At 44.4% G+C, this 21,263-nt stretch overlaps 1 protein-coding gene across 6 annotated transcripts in view; it reads right to left on the bottom strand.

Moving 5' to 3' along the window:
• The window catches only part of LOC122557427 (mitogen-activated protein kinase kinase kinase kinase 4), a 317,468-nt gene that overhangs the window by 19,366 nt on the left and 276,839 nt on the right, over positions 1-21,263 (bottom strand). For 5 of the 6 annotated variants that reach the window (XM_043705152.2, XM_043705149.2, XM_043705150.2 and 2 more), the window contains 3 exons: positions 12,910-13,044; positions 8,986-9,086; positions 3,163-3,312 (listed from right to left, as the gene is read on the bottom strand). In XM_043705152.2, the coding sequence (XP_043561087.2) occupies positions 3,163-3,312; positions 8,986-9,086; positions 12,910-13,044 (386 nt within the window). Of the gene's footprint in view, positions 1-1,708; positions 2,305-3,162; positions 3,313-8,985; positions 9,087-12,909; positions 13,045-21,263 lie in introns of those variants that run through there. The other variant, XM_087991862.1, reaches the window with a different exon arrangement.

Raw genomic sequence — 21,263 nt, 5'->3', positions numbered from 1 at the left:
CCAGATGGCCTCCTTCTTTAGAGACCGCAATTTCCCTTCCCACGTGGTTAAAGATGCCCTCCAATGCAAATCGTCCAAATCCCGCACCTCCGCCCTCAGACCCCACCCCTCCAACCGTAACAAGGACAGAACGCCCCTGGTGCTCACCTTCCACCCTACAAACCTCCGCATAAACCAAATCATCCGCCGACATTTCCGCCACCTCCAAAAAGACCCCACCACCAGGGATATATTTCCCTCCCCACCCCTTTCCGCCTTCCGCAAAGACCGTTCCCTCCGTGACTACCTGGTCAGATCCACGCCCCCTTATGATCCACCCTCCCATCCTGGCACTTTCCCCTGCCACCGCAGGAACTGTAAAACCTGTGCCCACACTTCTTCCCTCACCTCTATCCAAGGCCCTAAAGGAGCCTTCCACATCTATCAAAGTTTTACCTGCACATCCACCAATATCATTTATTGTATCCGTTGCTCCTGATGCGGTCTCCTCTACATTGGGGAGACTGGGCGCCTCCTAGCAGAGCGCTTTAGGAAACATCTCCGAGACACCCGCACCAATCAACCAAACCGCCCCGTGGCTCAACATTTCAACTCCCCCTCCCACTCTGCCGAGGACATGGAGGTCCTGGGCCTCCTTCACCGCCGCTCCCTCACCACCAGACGCCTGGAGGAAGAACGCCTCATCGTCCGCCTCGGAACACTTCAACCCCAGGGCATCAATGTGGACTTCAACAGTTTCCTCATTTCCCCTTCCCCCACCTCATCCTAGTTTCAAACTTCCAGCTCCGCACTGTCCCCTTGACTTGTCTGGACTTGTCCGACCTGCCTATCTCCTTTTCCACCTATCCACTCCACCCTCTCCTCCCTGACCTATCACCTTCGTCTCCTCCCCCACTCACCCATTGTACTCTATGCTACTCTCTCCCCACCCCCACCCTCCCCTAGCTTATCTCTCCACGCTTCAGGCTCTCTGCCTTTATTCCTGATGAAGAGCTTTTGCCCGAAACATCGATTTCGCTGCTCGTTGGATGCTGCCTGAATTGCTGTGCTCTTCCAGCACCACTGATCCAAAATCTGGTTTCCAGCATCTGCAGTTATTGTTTTTACCACCTACAGGATGCACTGCAGAAATTCACCAAAGATCCGCGGACATCACCTTCCACAACCAAGCCCATCTGGAAGGACAAAGGCAGCAGATACATGGGAATATCACCATCTGCAATTTCCCCTCCAAGCCATTGACCATCTTGACTTCGAAATTTATCTCTGTTCCTTTAGTATTGGTGAGTTAAAATCCTGGAACTGCCTCCCCAACAGCATTGTGGATTAATCTACAACACACGGGCTGCAGTGGTTTAAAAAGGCAATTCACCACCACCTTCTCAGGACCAACAAGGGATGGGCAATTACTCTGGCCCAGCGATTGACACCCATATCCCATAAGTAAATATAAAAATATGAAATACTGACATTTTCTTTTCTTTTTGAGTTTTGGTGGCTCTTGCAACTTCTAGTACCTCTTCATTTGTTTGAATGGTCATTATATTCAATTTCAAGCATACATTATTGTATCTACATTTCAAAGGCCTCCATTTTGACTATTATCTAAGGGTTCACTACTATCACCAATAATCATTATAGCCTCAGCACCACTGTATAAATGAATAAAGCTGATTGCGTTACAACAATGTGTGAAAATATAGAGCTGATCCATAGAGCTAATCCAAAGGGATTTTCATAAAAATCAATTCCAGGCTGGACACTGGTGGAGATATCAAAATGGAGAAGTTTTCAGCTATTCATTCTTATGATATGGATATTGCTGGTGAGGCTGACATTTTTTACTGGGAAGAGGCGTGATTCACTACTGGGACAATTCAGCAATCTATGAAGAACCACCGCCATTTAATGTGGGACTCGGTCATACCAGGAAAGATGGCAGGCAAATGCTAATCAACTAGTTTTTATGACAACACAGCAGGGTCATGAGCACACTCATTGATTTCAGCTGTTAATTTCAAGATTTTCTCAAATTGATTTTGTATCCTCAAGCTGCCACCGTGGAATTTAAACTCATGTTACTAGGTAATATATGTAAACACGAGACAACCAATCTCTGTTTTATTCATGGTCGTCATTTCTTAAATACACATGCTGGAACATTGTTTATGCACAGTGAACAAGAACATAACATTTCTCTTTTGTTGGATAGTTTTTTTAGTACTCTTTAATTTCACACGTGAAAAACTGGCAAAGTTTTCAACTTTACTGATGTTGATGAACCTAGCACCACCACAACAACAACTGGAGAAAAGGAAGAAAGTCAAAGGGGAAGAAAAGAGTCAGTGATTGTCCTTAAAACCTTACAAAACTCACAGACATTGAATACTGAGGCATTCCAAACTAAAACATGCTGCATCTACATAAATATGTCTTACTGTGCCATTCAGTCCACTGGTTGTTTACTGACTCTTTTGATAAGTAATAAGTCAACAGAATCAGGCCATCTGGCCCAACATCGACCTCCCAAAAAATAATCGGCCCAGACCCATTCCCCTACATTTACCCCTCATTAATGCACCTAATCCATACATCCCTGAACACAACGGGCAATTTTAGTATGGCCAAATTTGCCTAATCTACATGTCTTTGGATGGTGGGAGGAAACCAACTCAGACACAGGGAGAATGTGCAAACTTTTCACAGACAGTTGTCCAAGGCTGGGATTGAACCTGGGTCCCTGGCACTGTGAGACAGCAGTGCCAACCACTAGGCTACCGTGTCACCCAATTTAGTTAGTCTTAATATGCCACGCAGTCTCCCATATCGTTGCAAACATTTCTCCTTCAGGTATTTACCCAATTCCCTACTGAATGCTTCAATTAAATCTGTATTGACCACTATATCAGACACTTAATTCCAAACCCGAACCAATTGTGGACAAATTGAATTTACCTCATCTCACCTCTGCTCATTCTGCCAATTGCCTTATACCTGTGACTTTTCTTATTTATCCTACTGAAAATAGTTTCTCTTCATTTACTTTCCCTGAACACTTCACGATTTCCAGTCTCTGATGGGATTGTCTTCCTGTGTCAGCACTGACTATCTTAGTTCACATTCCTTCACTGGACAGTACCAGTCACGTAGGAGAAAGCTTACATGAGTTGGCAGGTAGATGTCATAAACTGTCCCTGAGTCAAGGTCAATGGCATGAAAACCCGAAGTGGATCCGTAGATTGCCTTTAACCTCTGACCTTCTTCAATTGTGAGGTCCACTGACAGTGGCTTGTGAGCGAGAGATGTAAAGGACTGCAAAGGAAGAGATAATTGAAGTATAGTTAGTCACCGAATACTTCAGTTTTTCTGCAATTCAGCAAGAAATCTCGATAAAATTAACAATTAACTATTCAAGAAGGGAGCCAGGGGTAAATTGAAGTTTTCGAAGAGGTGATCCAGTGAGTAGATGAGGGCTTTTGATGCAGTCTATTTGGACTTTGGCAAGGCTTCTGATAAGGTCCCACGTAGGAGATGGATAACAAAGAGAGCCAAGGAATCCTTGAGATCCAAGGAAATTTGGCAAATCAAATTGACAGTTGGCTGAGTGACAAGAAGCAGAGCGTGCTGATTACTGAGGTGATTCCAAATGGGAATCTGTGTCCAGTGGGGTCCCACGGGGGTCAGTGTTGGGATCTTTGCTGGTTGTGTTTTATGTAAGTGATTTGGACTTTAATATAGGAGGTCTGGTCAGTAAGTTTGCAGTAAGTTAAATGTGCAGTAAATAGTGAGGGAGATTGCATTAGACTACAGGAGGATACAGAGGGGCCAAGCAAATGGACTGATCAATGGCAAATGGAAATAAAGGTGGCTAAATGTGAGGTGATGTGCTTGGGCAGGACAAACAAGGGAAAAAAATACACAATGAATGGTTGGAGCCTGGGAAATACCAAGGATCAGAGGGACCTTGATGGTCTTGTACACTGGTCCCTTAAAGTATCAGCACAGGTGGATAAAGTGGTTAAGAATGCATATGGTATACTTGCCTTTATTAGGCTGAAGTTTAGATTACATTACATTACAGTGTGGAAACAGGCCCTTCGGCCCAACAAGTCCACACCGACCTGCCGAAGCGCAACCCATCCATACCCCTACATTTACCTAACACTACGGGCAATTTAGCATGGCCAATTCACCTAACCTGCACATCTTTAGACTGTGGGAGGAAACCGGAGTACCCGGAGGAAACCCACGCAGTCACGGGGAGAACATGCAAACTCACACAGTCAGTTGCCTGAGGCGGGAATTGAATCCAGGTCTCTGGCGCTGTGAGGCAGCAGTGCTAACCACTGTGCCACCGTGCCGCCCACAAAGCATACAGTCTAAGAGCAGGGAGGCTATGCAGAAACTGTTTCAAAAAATTTGTTTAGGCCACAGCTAAAGTATTGTGTGCAGTTCTGGAATCTACAATATTGAAGGGATGCGATAGCACTGGAGAGAGTGCAGAGGAGATGCGTAAGATGTATAAAACTATGTGAAACATAGATAGGATAGACAGGAAGAAAGTTTTCCCCTGATGGTGGGATCAGAGTCCACATCTAAATGCTTCTTAACTGTTATAAGGGTTTCTGCCACTACCACCTTCACAGGCAGAGAGTTCCAGATTCCTACCAGCCTTTTTCTTTACATCTCCACTAATCCTTTTGCCCCTTACCTTAAATCTATGCCCTTTGGTCACTGATACCTCCAATTATTTCCTTTCTCAATTTGCTCTGCTCTAAGGAACACAACCCCAGTCTATCCAATCTGTCTTCAGCATTGAAACTCTATCGCCCAGAAGCATCCTGGTAAATTTACTCTGCACCACCCTCTCCAATGCCAATTCTGTAATAAAAGCAAATTACTGCAGATGCTGGAATCTGAAACCAAAAAAGAGAAAATGCTGGAAAATCTCAGCAAGTCTGGCAGCATCTGTAAGGAGAGAGAAGAGCAGAAGTTTCTAGTCTAACTGACCCTTTGTCAAAGTTAAAAAAAGGAGAAATAGGGTGGTATTTATACGAGGCTGATAGATGGTGAGTCATGGCTCCAGAAGCAAAGGTAGCAATAAAGAGGTGATAATGACAGTGCATAGAGAGATTATGGGGAGATTAGGAGCTGTGAATGACCAAGGCTGAAGCCAGTGCTATGTGACAAAATATGTGGGGGATGGGTGAAGCAGAGGCAAAGTGGAAAACAGGGGAGAATTGTAGCAAAGGGGGAAGAGGAGAGGAAAAAGGTGATGAGAGAGTGGGGAGTAAGAGAAAGAGAGACAATCAAGTAATTTTATTTTATTTATCCCTTTTTAAATATTTTTTTCACTGTTCTGTACCTCTTATTTCTTATTAAGAAGGGCTTATGCCCGAAACATCGATTCTCCTGTTCCTTTGATTGCTGCCTGACCTGCTGCGCTTTTCCAGCAACACTCTTTCTCTTATCTATACCTACAACATTACTGGGACAATCGATGGGATGGGTGCATCTTGATTTTCTAATTGTATTACCACGTCAGATTATAAATTATCGCTGACATTTTGCATACATTTGTTCCCAGTCTGTTGTTGTGCTTTTCCCACCTTCCATAAACTGGAGAGCATCTAAAATTTTGTTGCTTGTACCTTGACTTGCTGCAAGACCTTTTTGCCATTCATTGCGGTGCTCGCTGACTTACATTGGCATCCACATCAGCAATGCCTCAGTTTTAAAACTGCTATCCATGTTTGAACCATCTTCATGGTCTCACCCCTCCCTAGCTTTGAGAAGTCCTCCAGTCTGACAGCTTTCTGAGATCTCTGCTACTCCAGGTCTGCACTCTTGACCATCCTTGACTTTATTCATCTCCAATGTTGCAGGCTAAGCTCATGAATTCCTTCTCTAATCCTCTCTGTCTCTCGACGAGGCTTTCCTCTTTAAAGATGTTCCTGAAAACCTACTGCTTTGACTGAACTTTTAGCCACCTGTCTGATATGATACATGGCTCATTGTAAAATTTCCTTTAGTATAACTGTATTGATTGTAACAAGGTCAGCCAGATGGCCTCATAGAATATGTGTTCCCTGATTGGGGCTGGTCCAATCAGGGAGTCCTGGCTGACAGATAAAAAGTGGAGTGCCAGAGATTCAAACACTCTGGGTGCTGATTCTGATGAGGCTCTGCCGGAGTCAAAGGCTTTCCACGTGTAAATAAAAGGTGACTTGGAGACAGGATACCGGCCTCTGTGGAGTTATTTCAATAACAGAGAGTAGGAGCAAGAGTAGGCCATTCAGTCCTTTGATCCCACTCTGTCATTCAATATGATCATGGTTGATCCCAGAGTAAGTAATGTGGAGGCTATCCAAAGATTCCGTTAACACAACTCTCTATGAAAAATAAATCACTGGCAATTTCTTTTTCATCCAACTCAATGTCCAGTTCCCACTTTTGCCTCATACGCTTTGGTCTCTTTAAGCTTAAGTACTTTATCTAATGCCTTCTTGAAAACATTCAATGCTATGGTGCTATAAAAATGCAAATTATGATTACTGCTGTTGTTGCACTTAATATGAAGTCATTTTGACCATGAGGATCAGGCAGCAAACGCTTTGAGTACAGCAGTTAGGGTTACATCGATTTTCAGAGATTTTGTCACATAAACTGAAGTGTTTCAAGAAAATTAAAAAAGAAAATGCATTAGTTTTAAAATGCCTTTGATTGGTTGTCTTCACAGCAGGACTTCTGGTCCAGGTCAATTCCCACCCACCCAGTGGTATGGTATATAATGTGTTCAAATATGTTATATAGCTATATGAGATTAATTCTTAATTCCTGGAACTAGCAAAAACCAACAGGAGTGGAGATAGGGCTGTAACATTGTAGTTCCAATCTCCTCTTCTTGTATTAGATGGAGATAAAAACCTTTTGTCCATTCATAGGATTTTGCGTATAGCACACATTCAGCTGGAAGATTTTATTTACTGCAGCCATATCCTCAAAGGCATATCATGGAAGGTAATGAAGATGTGGGATGAAACTAAGTGGAAGAGAAGGTTCTGTGTGACAAAATCTCCAAGATTATTACAGGGGTACTGGATTATGGGGGTAAGGTGAAGGCAATGAAGCCTTTGATCAGCCGTGATCATATTGACCAATGGATCTTGACTCTGATCTCCAGCATCTGTAGTTTTCATTTTCTCCAGATTGAACAATGGGGCAGGCTGAATGGGCTGAATGGCCTACTCCTGCTTCTTTGTTTGTTATATGTGTAACCAGAATTGGAAGTGCTAGCTGCCCAAATTCAGAGCTAATGATGCTCCATCCCAATGGAAATGACTCCATACTATGTGAAACAAAACTAATAACAACTTGCATTTACACAGCAACCTTTCACACAGAACAGTTTATAGGAGCCTTGCCAAAAAAGAAAATCTGACACCAACCCACTGAAGGAGATGGCAGGACTCCAGGTGGCCAAAAACCCGATCAAAGTGGCAGGCTTTGAGGAACATCTTTCAAAGAGGGAAGATGTGTAGGGAGACTGAGAGGTTTAGCAAAGGAATTCATGAACTTGGGAAACAATATATCTGCTCCCCCACAGGAAATACTTGAACTCGGGTTTGCTTCCTTACAGACATAAATCTTTATTATGGGCTGTAAGCAACCAGCAATGATCTTACTGAACAGGTTCAAGGAGTTAAATGGTATACCCATATATTCCTTTTGTTACCAAGTTGTTACAGGTTAAGAGATGTCCTACATTACTGAGCAGTTTGATCTGAGCAAAGGAAAAGCAGGTTATCATTTTGATCTGTGCTCAATGTCTGGAATAATCCAGCTCTGGTGAAAGGACTGCTAATGAAACACTAATTTATCTTTTCCATCTCATAGATCTTTTCTCCATACTGATTGACCTATGTGCTTCCAGTGTTTCCTGACTTAATTACATAATTTATATTTTCAATTGCATTCACTTCAAAGTGGTTGAAGAAAATCTTCCTGGCCATGTTGAAGTCTTTATCAAGAGATTTGGACTTAGAGATAAGACACATTTGTTTTAATGCTATTTTTATACAAACTTAGATGAATACAGTTATTGCATTAAACACTTAAATGTCATTGCTGTATTTATGTTCTGTTCCACTTCTCAGCAGTCCAATGTCATGGTTAACCTAAATAAATCAGAGAACTAATTGACTCAAAGTGGGACATTTCTAAACCAATATATTCCAGGATCCTTGACAGCTAAAAATGTAACACTAAGGGACCAAAGTGAGCAGAGTGCTTAATAAGTAGGTCATGAATATATGACATGGGAGAATATAACTAGGGTGGCTTTTATACAGAAACTGTGCTGCATGTTTAAAAGGTTTCACTGCTGTTGCAATTTTGTTTTATTAAAATAAACCCTGAATTACTTCCATGCATCTGTGTTCACTGGCTCAGGTCGCAATCTGCATATATAACAGACGCTGGCTCCCCAGGCACATTCACTATGAGGAAGACTAGGGGAAACAGAAGCTGATCATTTCAGGTACATAATCATCACTGACATGCATTCCTGTGTTTATCATCACTCACTCTCGGGTAGCTGTTCCTGAGGTGTGTCATTGTATCACTGAGCAGGCTGACTGGAAAATATTTCGGCTCCCTCTCAAGTTTTATTGGCCAATTGATCCAGACAATGTCTGTTCTGCTGTTGCCTGGTGGAAGCTAAGTAGTTGACAACTCCCAGACCTACATTATTGCTTTGCTGAGTGAGTCATTGGGACACTGAGACGAGTGACTTGCTGTAACCGGTTTTGATTCATGTGCGGTGATTCGTGAGCATGAATCTGCAGTTTACTTTGTTCTGATGTAGTTTTGTTAAGCTAATGCACTCATGTTAACCCATCAGCTGCTGAACTCCTTTGAAAATTGGCCTAGTCAATCCTTCACAACTGCATCAGCTGGGACTAGTTCCTTAATGAATTGTCTTACCTTGAATGCCATAAACTTGTGGTACGGTTTTGGAGCCCATGCGTAGACTTCAACAGAATTCTTCAGAGCAATCACCAGGAATTTTATTCTTTCATACTTAACTGTTAACAAAGGACCAAACAGCTTAATGTAGTGCTAAGCCATTCTGGAGTCAGTATTGTTCGATACCTCAAAATACTATAGATAAACAGATCACAAAATTATTGTTATCGATATTCAGAAACAATTTAATCACGCTGCCCAGATCTAAGCTGCCCTTGTACTCAAGCAGTTCATTATTCAATAAAAGCAAACCATTGTGGCTGCTGGAAATCTGAAACAAACACAGAGAATGCTGGAGAAACTCAGCAGGTCTGTCAGTATCTGTGGAGAGAGAGAGAGAAACAGAGTTCATAGAATCCCTACATTGTGGAAACAGGCCCTTCGACCCAACAAGTCCACACTAACCCTCCGAAGAGTAACCCACCCAGGACCATTTCCCTACCCTATTATCCTATATTTACTCCTGACTAAGGCACCTAACCTACACATCCCCGAACATTATGGGCAACTTAGCATGGCCAATGCACCCGTGCACATCTTTGGATTGTGGGAGGAAACCGGAGCACCCGGAGGAAACCCACGCAGGCACGGGGAGAATGAGCAAACGCCTGAAGCTGGCGTCCCTGGCACTGTGAGGCAGCAATGTTAACCACTGAGCCACTGCGTTGCCCCCCAAATTAACCTTTTGAGTCTAGTATGACTCTGGACTTGAAACATTAACTCTATTTCTCTCTCCACAAGTGTTTCCAGACCTGCTGAGTGTCTTTGCTATGAGGTACTTATTTAATGAGCCTGTCAATTCAACCGTGTTCCCTGGCAAATCTCTGTCTCAGGCTTGCTGCAGTGCTCCAGCGAAGCCCAGCATAACCTGAAAGAACAGCACATCATTTTCCGCTCGAACTCAATGTTCAATAATTTTAGGGCTTCAGCATCTTCTTCCATGTCCTTACGTGAATCCTTACATAGCAGGCGTGAACATCACATGGGCTGGACATCATGTGCGCTGCTGCAACACCCAACCCATTGTCAGCCACTAATGGTCCTCAATAGCTGCTTTTCTTTCTCCCTGGCTCAACATTATCCATTCCTTTGTCTGCCTCAGTGCTGTTTTCTCTCTCTCTCTCTCTCTCTCTCTCTGGGCTCTATTGTTTAGTCCCTCCCCTCCACACCCCTATTTTCAGTACATATACCAACCTTTTCCTTGCTATCATCAGTTCTAAAGAAGGGACACTGGGCCTGAAATATTCACTCTGTTTTCTCTCCACAGATGAATGCCATACCAATGTTGAGTTTCTGCAGCTTTCTCTGTTTTTAATTCATTTGCTCAATGACACTTCATTGGAATTCAGCTTTTTTTGGGAATTCATGCTCAGCACACCTGTGGTCAATGCTGCAGCCAGTCACTAAACTAATTTCTCAAACAGGATTCAGGCAAGTACCATGCCAGACAGTTTCTGCACTTTGAAAATGCACTGATGAGCTCGCCCTATCCAACAGGGTAGGTGGTATATTCCCAAAGTAGAAGGAATGTTTCATATTGAATTGTTCAGATTTCTAAGCCATTATTAGTGAACTCACTGCTGCATACACCATAAGACCAGAGACATAGGAGCAACCATTCGATCATGGCTGTTATGTTTTCAGCCGCATTTTCCTGCCTCCACATTACAAACCTCGATCCCCTGACAAATTAAGAACCTATCTACCTCTGTCTTAAATACACTTAATGACTTGTGTTCCACAGCCCTCTGCGGCAATGAGTTCCACAGATTCACCACCTTCTGGCTGAAGAATGTCCTCCTCAAATCTATAGAGCTACAGAGTCATCCAGCATGGAAATAAACCCTTCAGTCCAACTAATCCATGCTGACCATGGTCCCAAACTAAACTAGTCCCATTTGCCTAAGTTTGGCCCATATCCTTCTGAACCATTCCTAAACTTGTCCATATGTCTTTTAAATGTTGTAATTGTGCCTGCATTCACCACTTCCTCTGGTAATTCATTCACATAACGAGCCAACCTTTGTGTAAAAAGTCACCCCCATGACCTTTTTAAACTTTTCTCTCTCACCTTAAAAATATTTCCCCTAGTTTTGAACTCAGGAAAAGACCCTTGATAGTGGCCTTATCTATGCCCCTCATGATTCTCTAAGCCTCTAGAAGGTCAACCCCCTCCCAACCTCCTACACTCCAGTGAAAAATATCCAGCCTACTGAACTACATTTATAACTCAAACTTTTCATTCCCAGCAACATCCTGGTAAATCTTTTCTGAACCCTCTCTAATTTAATAATATCCTTCCCAGAGCAGGGTGACCAAAACTGCACACCATACCGCAGAAGAGGCCTCACCAATAACCTCAACATGACGTCCTGTTCTAAACTCCTAAGCTACCATTAATTGTATATATGTCCTGTCCTTGTTTGTTTTACCAAAATGCAATACCTCGCATTTATCCAAATTAAACTCAATCTGCTATTCCTCAGCCTAATGACCCAACTGATCAAGATCGCTTTGTAATCTTCACTGTCCACTATACCATCAATTTTGGTGTCATCCCTTCACTTTGAAGCTGAGCCTTTAGGTCCTCGTCTCTCCCACTACTGGAAACATCTTCACTCCCTCCATTCTATCCAGGCCTCTCACTTCAATCAGATACTCCTTATCCTTCTAAACAACATTGGATATAGACCCAGAGTCCTCAACTGCTCCTCATATGACAAGCCCTTCATCCCAGAGATCGTTCTTGTAAACCCCCTCTGGACCCTTCCTATGCCAGCACATCCTTCCTCAGATATGTGGCCCAAAACTGCTCACAGTATTCCAAATGCGATCTGACCAGAGCCTGATACAGCCTCAGCAGTATATCTCTGCTGTTATATTCTTGGCCTCTTGAAATGCATTTGGCTTTGGATCAGAATCGTGCGGCACCAAAGATAACCAAGTGAGTCCAATGTGCCTGTGCCAGCTCTTAGAAAGAGATACAAATCTAACCTGAATGGCAAAGGTGACATGAAGGAAAACTCATTTGCCAAGTGAGTTTGCTATGATTCAGAATTCATGATCTTATCGGCAAACTCAACTGTGGGAATTTGAATAATCACTTGAAGGAAAATGTTGCAGGCCTGGAGGTGGGGCCTGGCACCGATTGAATAGCTTTCCTAGTGAGCTAGTGTGATGAGGAAACCACCCTACGTCAGGGCTGTAACTGTTCAGGCTACTCCCACCAACCTAGGTCTCTCTCAGAGCCCTGAAGAAGATTCTTTTGGAAGTGTATAGCCAGCTCCCCTTCGAAAATTGCTTGTGAATCTGTTTCTGTCATCTGCTCGAGCAGTACCATCAAGAGTAACGTGTGGTATTAAAAGTGCTCTTGAAATAATTTTCCCATCATTGTACCATTAAAGCCAGTGTGGTGAATACCAGAGTGCAAACCAGAGAGTATTAAAATGTAGTGATGAGGTAAACTGCTTTTTCACAGCAGAGACACAACTAGTGCTAGTTTAACTTGAGGGTCATCATGCCTTGGGTGAGGGGAGATGTTGAGGAGGTGGGATTCTTCATGGCAATCTCAGCCAGTGCAGGAATTGAACTCACACTGTTGGCATCACTCTGCATGACAAACCAGCTGACCAGCTAACTGACCCCTGTATGCAATGTTGTTCTTTGCATGAATTAAGCATGACAAAAGCAAAGCTTTTCATACTTTGAACCCATTTCTACCAGTCACAGCCAGCAATGGTTGTACAGAGGTCCACTTAGTACAATTTGTATTTCTGGATTTAGGATACACAGCATCACATCTCAAAAAGAGAAAATACAACAATCCTTTACAAAGACATTTTAGATCAGCCATGTTCTACTTTCCAAGAATGCAATACTTACCAACTTTATAGTGAACACAGCCTTCCAAATCTCCAACTGAGACCCAGCCGTGCTTTTTCTCTACTTCCGGATCATTGCGCAAAATCTTGTTTCTGAGCCATGACAGGTAGTAAACCCGCAATTTGTTCTTTTTCCCTGTGGGACAGAACATCACATCAATGAACACTTCAGCCCTGAGGCTGACCTGCATTTTACAAATGGAATGACAAGACACATACCAAAGGGGATTCCTCACTGAAGGACCAGTGCTTGTATATCGGAGGGGAAGTGCAGGCGAAGGGAAGTGACTGATTTCTTCCTGTGTGACAGAATGATGACCAAGGAAGGTCTACTGAGCATCTTTTGGATTTGTATTCTAAATACAAATCTCCAGAATTTCTTGTGAACTTGATCCTGTGTGTGACAACGATCATGAATCCAGACCTTTCAGAACCACGGTGGCGCAGTGGTTAGCACTGCTGCCTCGCAGCGCCAGAGACCCGGGTTCAATTCCCGCCTCAGGCGACTGACTGTGTGGAGTTTGCACGTTCTCCCCGTGTCTGCGTGGGTTTCCTCCGGGTGCTCCGGTTTCCTCCCACAGTCACAAACATGTGCAGGGCCAGGTGAATTGGCCATGCTAAATTGCCCGTAGTGTTAGGTAAGGGTAAATGTAGGGGTATGGGTGGGTTTCGCTTCGGCGGGTCGGAGTGGACTTGTTGGGCCGAAGGGCCTGTTTCCACACTGTAATGTAATCTAATTCAACCAGGAGTAAACAAAATCGGTTTGACGGCACGAGACAGAGGGTGGTGGTAGAAGGTTGTTTCTCGGACTGGAGGCCTGTGACCAGCGGTGGTCAACAGGGACTAGGGCTGTGTCCACTTTAGTTTGTAATTTATACCAATGATTTGGGTAAGAATTTAAGGAAGTATAGTTGATAAGTTTGCAGATGACACAAAAATTGGTGTTATAGTCGACAATGAAGGTTATCTAAGATTACAAAGACCTCATGATTAGTTGGGCCAATGGGCTGAAAAGTGGCAGATGGAGTTTAATTTGTATAAATGCAAGGTATTGCATTTTGGTACAACAAACAAGGGCAGGACCTATACAGTTAATGGTAGAGCCCTGGGCAGTATTGTTGAACAGAGAGATCTAGGGATCTAGGTACATGATTTTTTGAAAGTTGCATCACAAATAGACAGGGTGGTTAAGAAGGCATTTAGCATGCTTGCCTTCATTGCTCAGACCTGTGAGTATAGTAGAAAGTGAGGACTGCAGATGCTGGAGATCAGAGCCAAAAAATGTGTTGCTGGAAAAGCGCAGCAGGTCAGGCAGCATCCAAGGAGCAGGAGAATCGATGTTTCGGACATAAGCCCTTCTTCATTCCTGGAGCATAGGGTGTTGAGGGGTGACGTTAAAGAGGCTTATAAAATCTTTTTTACACAGAAGGTGATTCTTATGTGGAATGAACTACCTGAGGAAGTGGTAGGTGCAGATACAATTACAGCATTGAAAAGATGTTTGGACAGGTACATGAATAGGAAAAGTTTAGAGGGATATGGACCAAATGTAGGTAAATGGGACTAGTTTAGTTTGGGAAACCTGGTCGGCATGGATGAGTTGGACCAAAGGGTCTGCTTCTGAGCTCTATTACAGGAAATTGAGACACAAATGGAGCAATTTATGTGGCATGGTGAACTGAGTGTATCAGTTCACTTGGGGAGTCCACGTCAGTGTAACAGCTCCCATTTTCACATAAAAATTGTTGTCTGGGGCTATGAAGAGGCTTCCATGTTCTTTCCATCACATGGCTCATCAGGAACATCTCCCACTCTTGCAACTTGTATGCTGGAAGGATTAGGAAAGGATGCTCAATACACGTTCCTTGACTAGCAAGTGCTTGAGTGGGACTTCAACCTGGAGTTTGTGGCTCTGAAGCAGGGATGCTAATCCGTTGTCATCAAACCTCACAGTGACAGTGCTGAGTGAATCATACCAAAGGGTAAACACAGCGGATGGTAAAGTAAACAGAGATAAGGCGTCCACTTAGTTGAAAGCAAATGAATGGATCTATCTATTGAGTATTGTAAATGATTGACCAACAATTTTAGTGCATTGCACAGGCAAACAGCATAAATCAGCATCCAATCCTGTACTCTCAGGTTTCAATATTATTTTGGTCTGTAATTTGATGGTGTCAGGACCAGAGACAATATCCAACCAAATAAAAACTAGTATTCACATTTACCTAGTAAAACTGCTCTGCAATTACTAAAATTGTGACCTTGCTGTTCTGTATTTGGCAGTGTGGGTGGCAGAGTAGCTCAGCGGTTAACACTGCTGCCTTTACAGTGCAGGGAGATCCAGGTTCGATTCCAGACTTGGGTGGCTATCGGTGTGGAGTTTGCATGTTTCCCCGTTTCTGCCGGATGCTCACAGCTTTGCTCCCATGGTCCAAAGATGTGTGGGTTCAGTGGATTGGCCATGGGAAAGTGGGCAATGTGGGTGATATGGTTGGGGTCCAGGAGGGATGCTCTTCGGAGGGTGGGTTCAGACTCAATGATCCGAATGGCCTCATTCTGCACTGTCGGGATTCTATGATGTGAATTCAGTACTAGGTTGAGAGGCATCACCGAGGAGCACCTTGAGGGTGGATGTGTGAATACTCAACAATCATGGGCTACGTGGGAACCAATGACGGGTAAAAAAAAGGGGCGTGACCTCCAAAGCCTTTTAAAAACAGAAATGGCTGGAAAAACTCAGCAGGTCTGGCAGCATCTGTGGAGAGAGAAACAGAGTTGACATTTAGAGTCGACCGATGCTTCTTCAAAACCTTTTAATAACAATTCTGGTTTGAGTAATTAAATTGATTTGAAATGAATTGAATTTATTGTCAGGTGTACTGAGGCACAGTGAAAAGCTTTGTCTTGCGAGCCATACAGGCAGATCACAGTTAAGTAGCATGGATAGTAAATATTGGTAAACCCTAAATAACACGTAAATAATAGATATTAATATAGGTTTGAGAGAACTGCAAAACTCATTCTTATCTCAACTATCAGAATTGTATTCACTCGCAGGGATTTGGTTCATTATTGCTGTGTTATCACAGTAACTAGTAACTTCTACACAGTAAGACTGATTTCCAAATGGCTGCAAATACAATACAGAATAACCTCGGTTATTCGAGTATCAATTATCCGAATTTTGAATCATCCGAACAAGATCTTAAGGTCCCTGTACATACAAGTATGCTTTAATGAGTAATTAATTTCAAATATTTACTCAAGAGGTGACGTTAGAGTTAAATCTTCACTTTTTATAAAAACATTCTCCGATACTTATTCTCCTCGTGGACAAACAAGAACAACATGTGCAAGCCTGAGCTGTGCGCTCTAACAGCAGGATCAAGATCCCGTTGTAATCTGAGGTAACGTTCTTCACTTCCACTACACCTCTAGTTTGGTGTCATCTGCAAACTGACTAATTATACCACTTATGTTCACATCCAATTCATTTATATAAATGACGAAAAGTGGACCTAGCACCGATCCTTGTGGTACACCACTTGTCCACTGATAATTGAGGTTGTTCTTTAAATAGTCAAGTTGAATCTTGACCAGATGGGCCAATGGGCTGAGAAGTGGCAGATGGAGTTTAATTCAGATAAATGCGAGGCACTGCATTTTGGGAAAGCAAATCTTAGCAGGACTTATACACTTAATGGTAAGGTCCTAGGGAGTGTTGCTGAACAAAGAGACCTTGGAGTGCAGGTTCATAGCTCCTTGAAAGTAAAGTCGCAGGTAGATAGGACAGTGAAGAAGGCGTTTGATATGCTTTCTTTTATTGTTCAGAATATTGAGTACAGGAGTTGGGAGGTCATGTTGCAGCTGTACAGGACATTGGTTAAACCACTGTTGGAATACTGCATGCAATTCTGGTCTCCTTTTTATCAGAAGGATTTTCTGAAACTCAAAAGGGTTCAGAAAAGATTTACAAGGATGTTGCCAGGGTTTGGAGGATTTGAGCTATAGGGAGAGGTTGAATAGGCTGGGGCTGTTTTCCCTGGAGCGTTGGAGGCTGAGGGGTGATCTTATAGAGATTTAAAATCATGAGGGGCATGGATAGGGTAAATAGACAAAGTCTTTTCCCTGGTGTGGGGAGCCCAGAACTAGAGGGCATAGCTTTAGGTGAGAGGGGAAAAATATAAAAGAGACCTAAGTGGCAACATTTTCACACAGAGGTGGTACATGTATGGGATGTGATGGAGGCTGGTACAATTGCAACATTTAAGAGGCATTTGGATGGGTATATGAATAGGAAGGGATTGGAGGGATATGGGCTGGGTGCTGGCAGGTGAGACTAGATTGGGTTGGGATATCTGGTCAGCATGGATGGGTTGGACCAAATGGTCTGTTTCCATACTGTACATGGCTCTATGACAAAATAGGTAAAAACAATTACTGCAGATGCTGGAAACCAGATTCTGGATCAGTGGTGCTGGAAGAGCACAGCAATTCAGGCAGCATCCGAGGACAGGCAAAATCGACGTTTTGGGGAAAAGCCCTTCATCAGGAATAAAGGCAGAGAGCCTGAAGCGTGGAGAGATAAGCTAGAGGAGGGTGGGGGTGGGGAGAGAGTGGCATAGAGTACAATAGGTCAGTGGGGGAGGAGATGAAGGTGATAGGTCAGGGAGGAGAGGGTGGAGTGGATAGGTGGAAAAGGAGCTGGGCAGGTCGGACAAGTCCGGACAGGTCAAGGGGACAGTGCGGAGCTGCAAGTTTGAAACTAGGATGAGGTGGGGGAAGGGGAAATGAGGAAACTGTTGAAGTCCACATTGATGCCCTGGGGTTGAAGTGTTCCGAGGCGGAAGATGAGGCGTTCTTCCTCCAGGCGTCTGGTGGTGAGGGAGCGGCGGTGGAGGAGGCCCAGCACCTCCATGTCCTCGGCAGAGTGGGAGGGGAGTTGAAATGTTGAGCCACTGGGCGATTTGGTTGATTGGTGCGGGTGTCTCGGAGATGTTCCCTAAAGCGCTCTGCTAGGAGGCGCCCAGTCTCCCCAATGTAGAGGAGACCGCATCGGGAGCAACGGATACAATAGATGATATTAGTGGATGTGCAGGTAAAACTTTGATGGATGTGGAAAGCTCACCATGGATATCCAATCCCTCTACACCTCCATCCGCCATGACCAGGGCCTCCAAGCCCTCCGTTTTTTCCTCTCCAGACATTCCCAACAGTACCCCTCCACCGACACTCTCATTCGTTTGGCCGAACTGGTCCTCACCCTTAACAATTTCTCCTTTGAATCCTCCCACTTCCTCCAGACCAAAGGTGTAGCCATGGGCACACGTATGGGCCCCAGCTATGCCTGTCTCTTTGTTGGCTACGTAGAGCAGTTGATCTTCCGTAATTACACCGGCACCACTCCCCACCTCTTCCTCCGCTACATTGATGACTGCATTGGCGCCACCTCGTGCTCCCGCGAGGAGGTTGAGCAATTCATCAACTTCACCAACACATTCCACCCTGACCTTAAATTTACCTGGGCCATCTCTGACACCTCCCTCCCCTTCCCGGACCTCTCCATCTCCATCAGTGACAACCGACTTGACACTGACATCTTCTACAAACCCACCGACTCCCACAGCTACCTGGATTACACCTCTTCCCACCCTACCTCTTGCAAAAATGCCATCCCGTATTCCCAATTCCTCCGCCTCCGCCGTATCTGCTCCCAGGAGGAGCGGTTCCACCATAGAACACACCAGATGGCCTCCTTCTTTAGAGACCGCAATTTCCCTTCCCACGTGGTTAAAGATGCCCTCCAACGCATCTGATCCACATCCCGCACCTCCGCCCTCAGACCCAACCCCTCCAACCACAACAAGGACAGAACGCCCCTGGTGCTCACCTTCCATCCTACCAACCTTCGCATAAACCAAATCATCCGCCGACATTTCCGCCACCTCCAAACAGACCCCACCACCAGGGATATATTTCCCTCCCCACCCCTCTCCGCCTTCCGCAAAGACCGTTCCCTCCGTGACTACCTGGTCAGGTCCACGCCCCCCTACGACCCACCCTCCCATCCTGGCACTTTCCCCTGCCACCGCAGGAACTGTAAAATCTGCGCTCACACCTCCTCCCTCACCTCTATCCAAGGCCCCAAAGGAGCTTTCCACATCCATCAAAGTTTTACCTGCACATCCACTAATATCATCTATTGTATCCGTTGCTCCCGATGCGGTCTCCTCTACATTGGGGAGACTGGGCACCTCCTAGCAGAGCGCTTTAGGGAACATCTCCGAGACATCCGCACCAATCAACCAAATCGCCCAGTGGCTCAACATTTCAACTCCCCCTCCCACTCTGCCGAGGATATGGAGGTGCTGGGCCTCCTCCACCGCCGCTCCCTCACCACCAGACGCCTGGAGGAAGAACGCCTCATCTTCCGCCTCGGAACACTTCAACCCCAGGGCATCAATGTGGACTTCAACAGTTTCCTCATTTCCCCTTCCCCCACCTCATCCTAGTTTCAAACTTGCAGCTCCGCACTGTCCCCTTGACCTGTCCGGACTTGTCCGACCTGCCCAGCTCCTTTTCCACCTATCCACTCCACCCTCTCCTCCCTGACCTATCACCTTCATCTCCTCCCCCACTGACCTATTGTACTCTATGCCACTCTCTCCCCACCCCCACCCTCCTCTAGCTTATCTCTCCACGCTTCAGGCTCTCTGCCTTTATTCCTGATGAAGGGCTTTTCCCCAAAACGTCGATTTTGCCTGTCCTCGGATGCTGCCTGAATTGCTGTGCTCTTCCAGCACCACTGATCCAGAATCTATGACAAAATAGTTCTACTGAACCAAAAACTGCCCTCTCAATAGAGAGAGACAATTGGTGGTATAACACTCCATAAAGGATGGACATTAATTACTGTATGCTGTTTATTAACTCTGCTTTCTCCCCACAAATGCTGCCTGATCTGCTGAGTCTTGCCAGCAAGTTCTGTCTCTGTATTCTATTTAAATTACCATAAGCTGTTGTGTTATGCCTATAAGCTAACATGCAGCATATCTTTAAAAAACATGCTCTTAATACCATCACTGTGCAAGAAAGCATTTAAAAACACTTAACATGAGGATAAAAGGTCATGGCTGTTAACTTGGGCCAATTTTATTTCATATTAATTCAAGGGATGTGGTCTTTACTGGCTAGGCCAACATTTATCAATCATTATTAGCTGCCCTTGAGAAGATGGTGGTGAGCTACATTTGTGAACTGCTGCAGTCCATTTGCCGTAGGTAGATCCACATTATTGAGGAAGGAATTCCAGGATTTTGACCCAGCGACAGAGAAGGAATGGCAAAATATTTCCAAGTCAGGTTGGTGTGTGGCTGAGAGAGGAACTTGTAGGGGTTGGTGTTCCCATGTATTTGCTGCCCTTGTCCTTCTAGATGAAAGTGATCATGGCTTTGGAAAGTGCTGTCTAAGGAGCCTCGATGAATTTCTGCCATGCATCTTGTGGATAGCACACACTGCTGCTCACGTGCATTAATGGTGAAGGGAGTGAAAGTTTGCGGATGTGCTGCCAATCAAGCGGGCTGCTTTGTCCTGGATGATTATTGTAGCTGCATCCATCCAGGTACATGGGGAATATTCCAACACACTCTGACTTATGCCTTGTAGACAGTGGGCAGGCATTGGGAAATCAGGGGGTGAGTTACTCACAACAAGAGTCCAAGCCTGCTCTCGTAGCCCACAGCATTTATATGGCATGACCAGTTCACGTTCTGATAAATGCTAACCCCCAGGATGTTGATGTGGGGGACTCAAGGCACGACACTCTAAAGGGAATACACCACTGCTCATAGATGAGTAGCATAATATTAGCCTAGACACAGAAGTGTCTATGACTGTAATACATGTGTGTGGCATGAACTGTAATAAACATCTGCTGAATCTTATAGTCCAATACAATCCACATCTAACCCTTATATTACAAGAGTATTGCCACAACAGTTCCAAATGTCCTCCTGGACGCAGAAGCCATGACACATTGGCGGATCTTTCTGGACAAGAATTGACATTTACTTTACTGTGTTCCTAATGCAGCATCTGAGTGGCACAGTGATGCTGAGCCTGTGGTTTGTAGCCCCACCAGCTGGTCAAAGTGCAACATTACAGATCAGGTGGAATGCAAACTGATTGCACAAAAAGAACAAAACAGCAGCGTTTCCTTTAATATTTAACTTGCAAATTTCAAGCAAATTTATTTCAGAATGACAGTTTATATTAAAAGGTACTCCAACCAGAAAGGTTTAGCTGATGCCAAAATATTGCTGCGACACACTCGAGACATCAAACTCTGTTAAC

The sequence above is a fragment of the Chiloscyllium plagiosum genome, unplaced genomic scaffold (genome assembly GCF_037043375.1).
Source record: "Chiloscyllium plagiosum isolate Xiang-an unplaced genomic scaffold, Cpla_swu_hap1 HiC_scaffold_11, whole genome shotgun sequence".
Taxonomy (NCBI): Eukaryota; Metazoa; Chordata; class Chondrichthyes; order Orectolobiformes; family Hemiscylliidae; genus Chiloscyllium; species Chiloscyllium plagiosum.
Note: the sequence above shows the minus strand (reverse complement) of the source record. Positions and strands in the feature narration are given on the sequence as shown.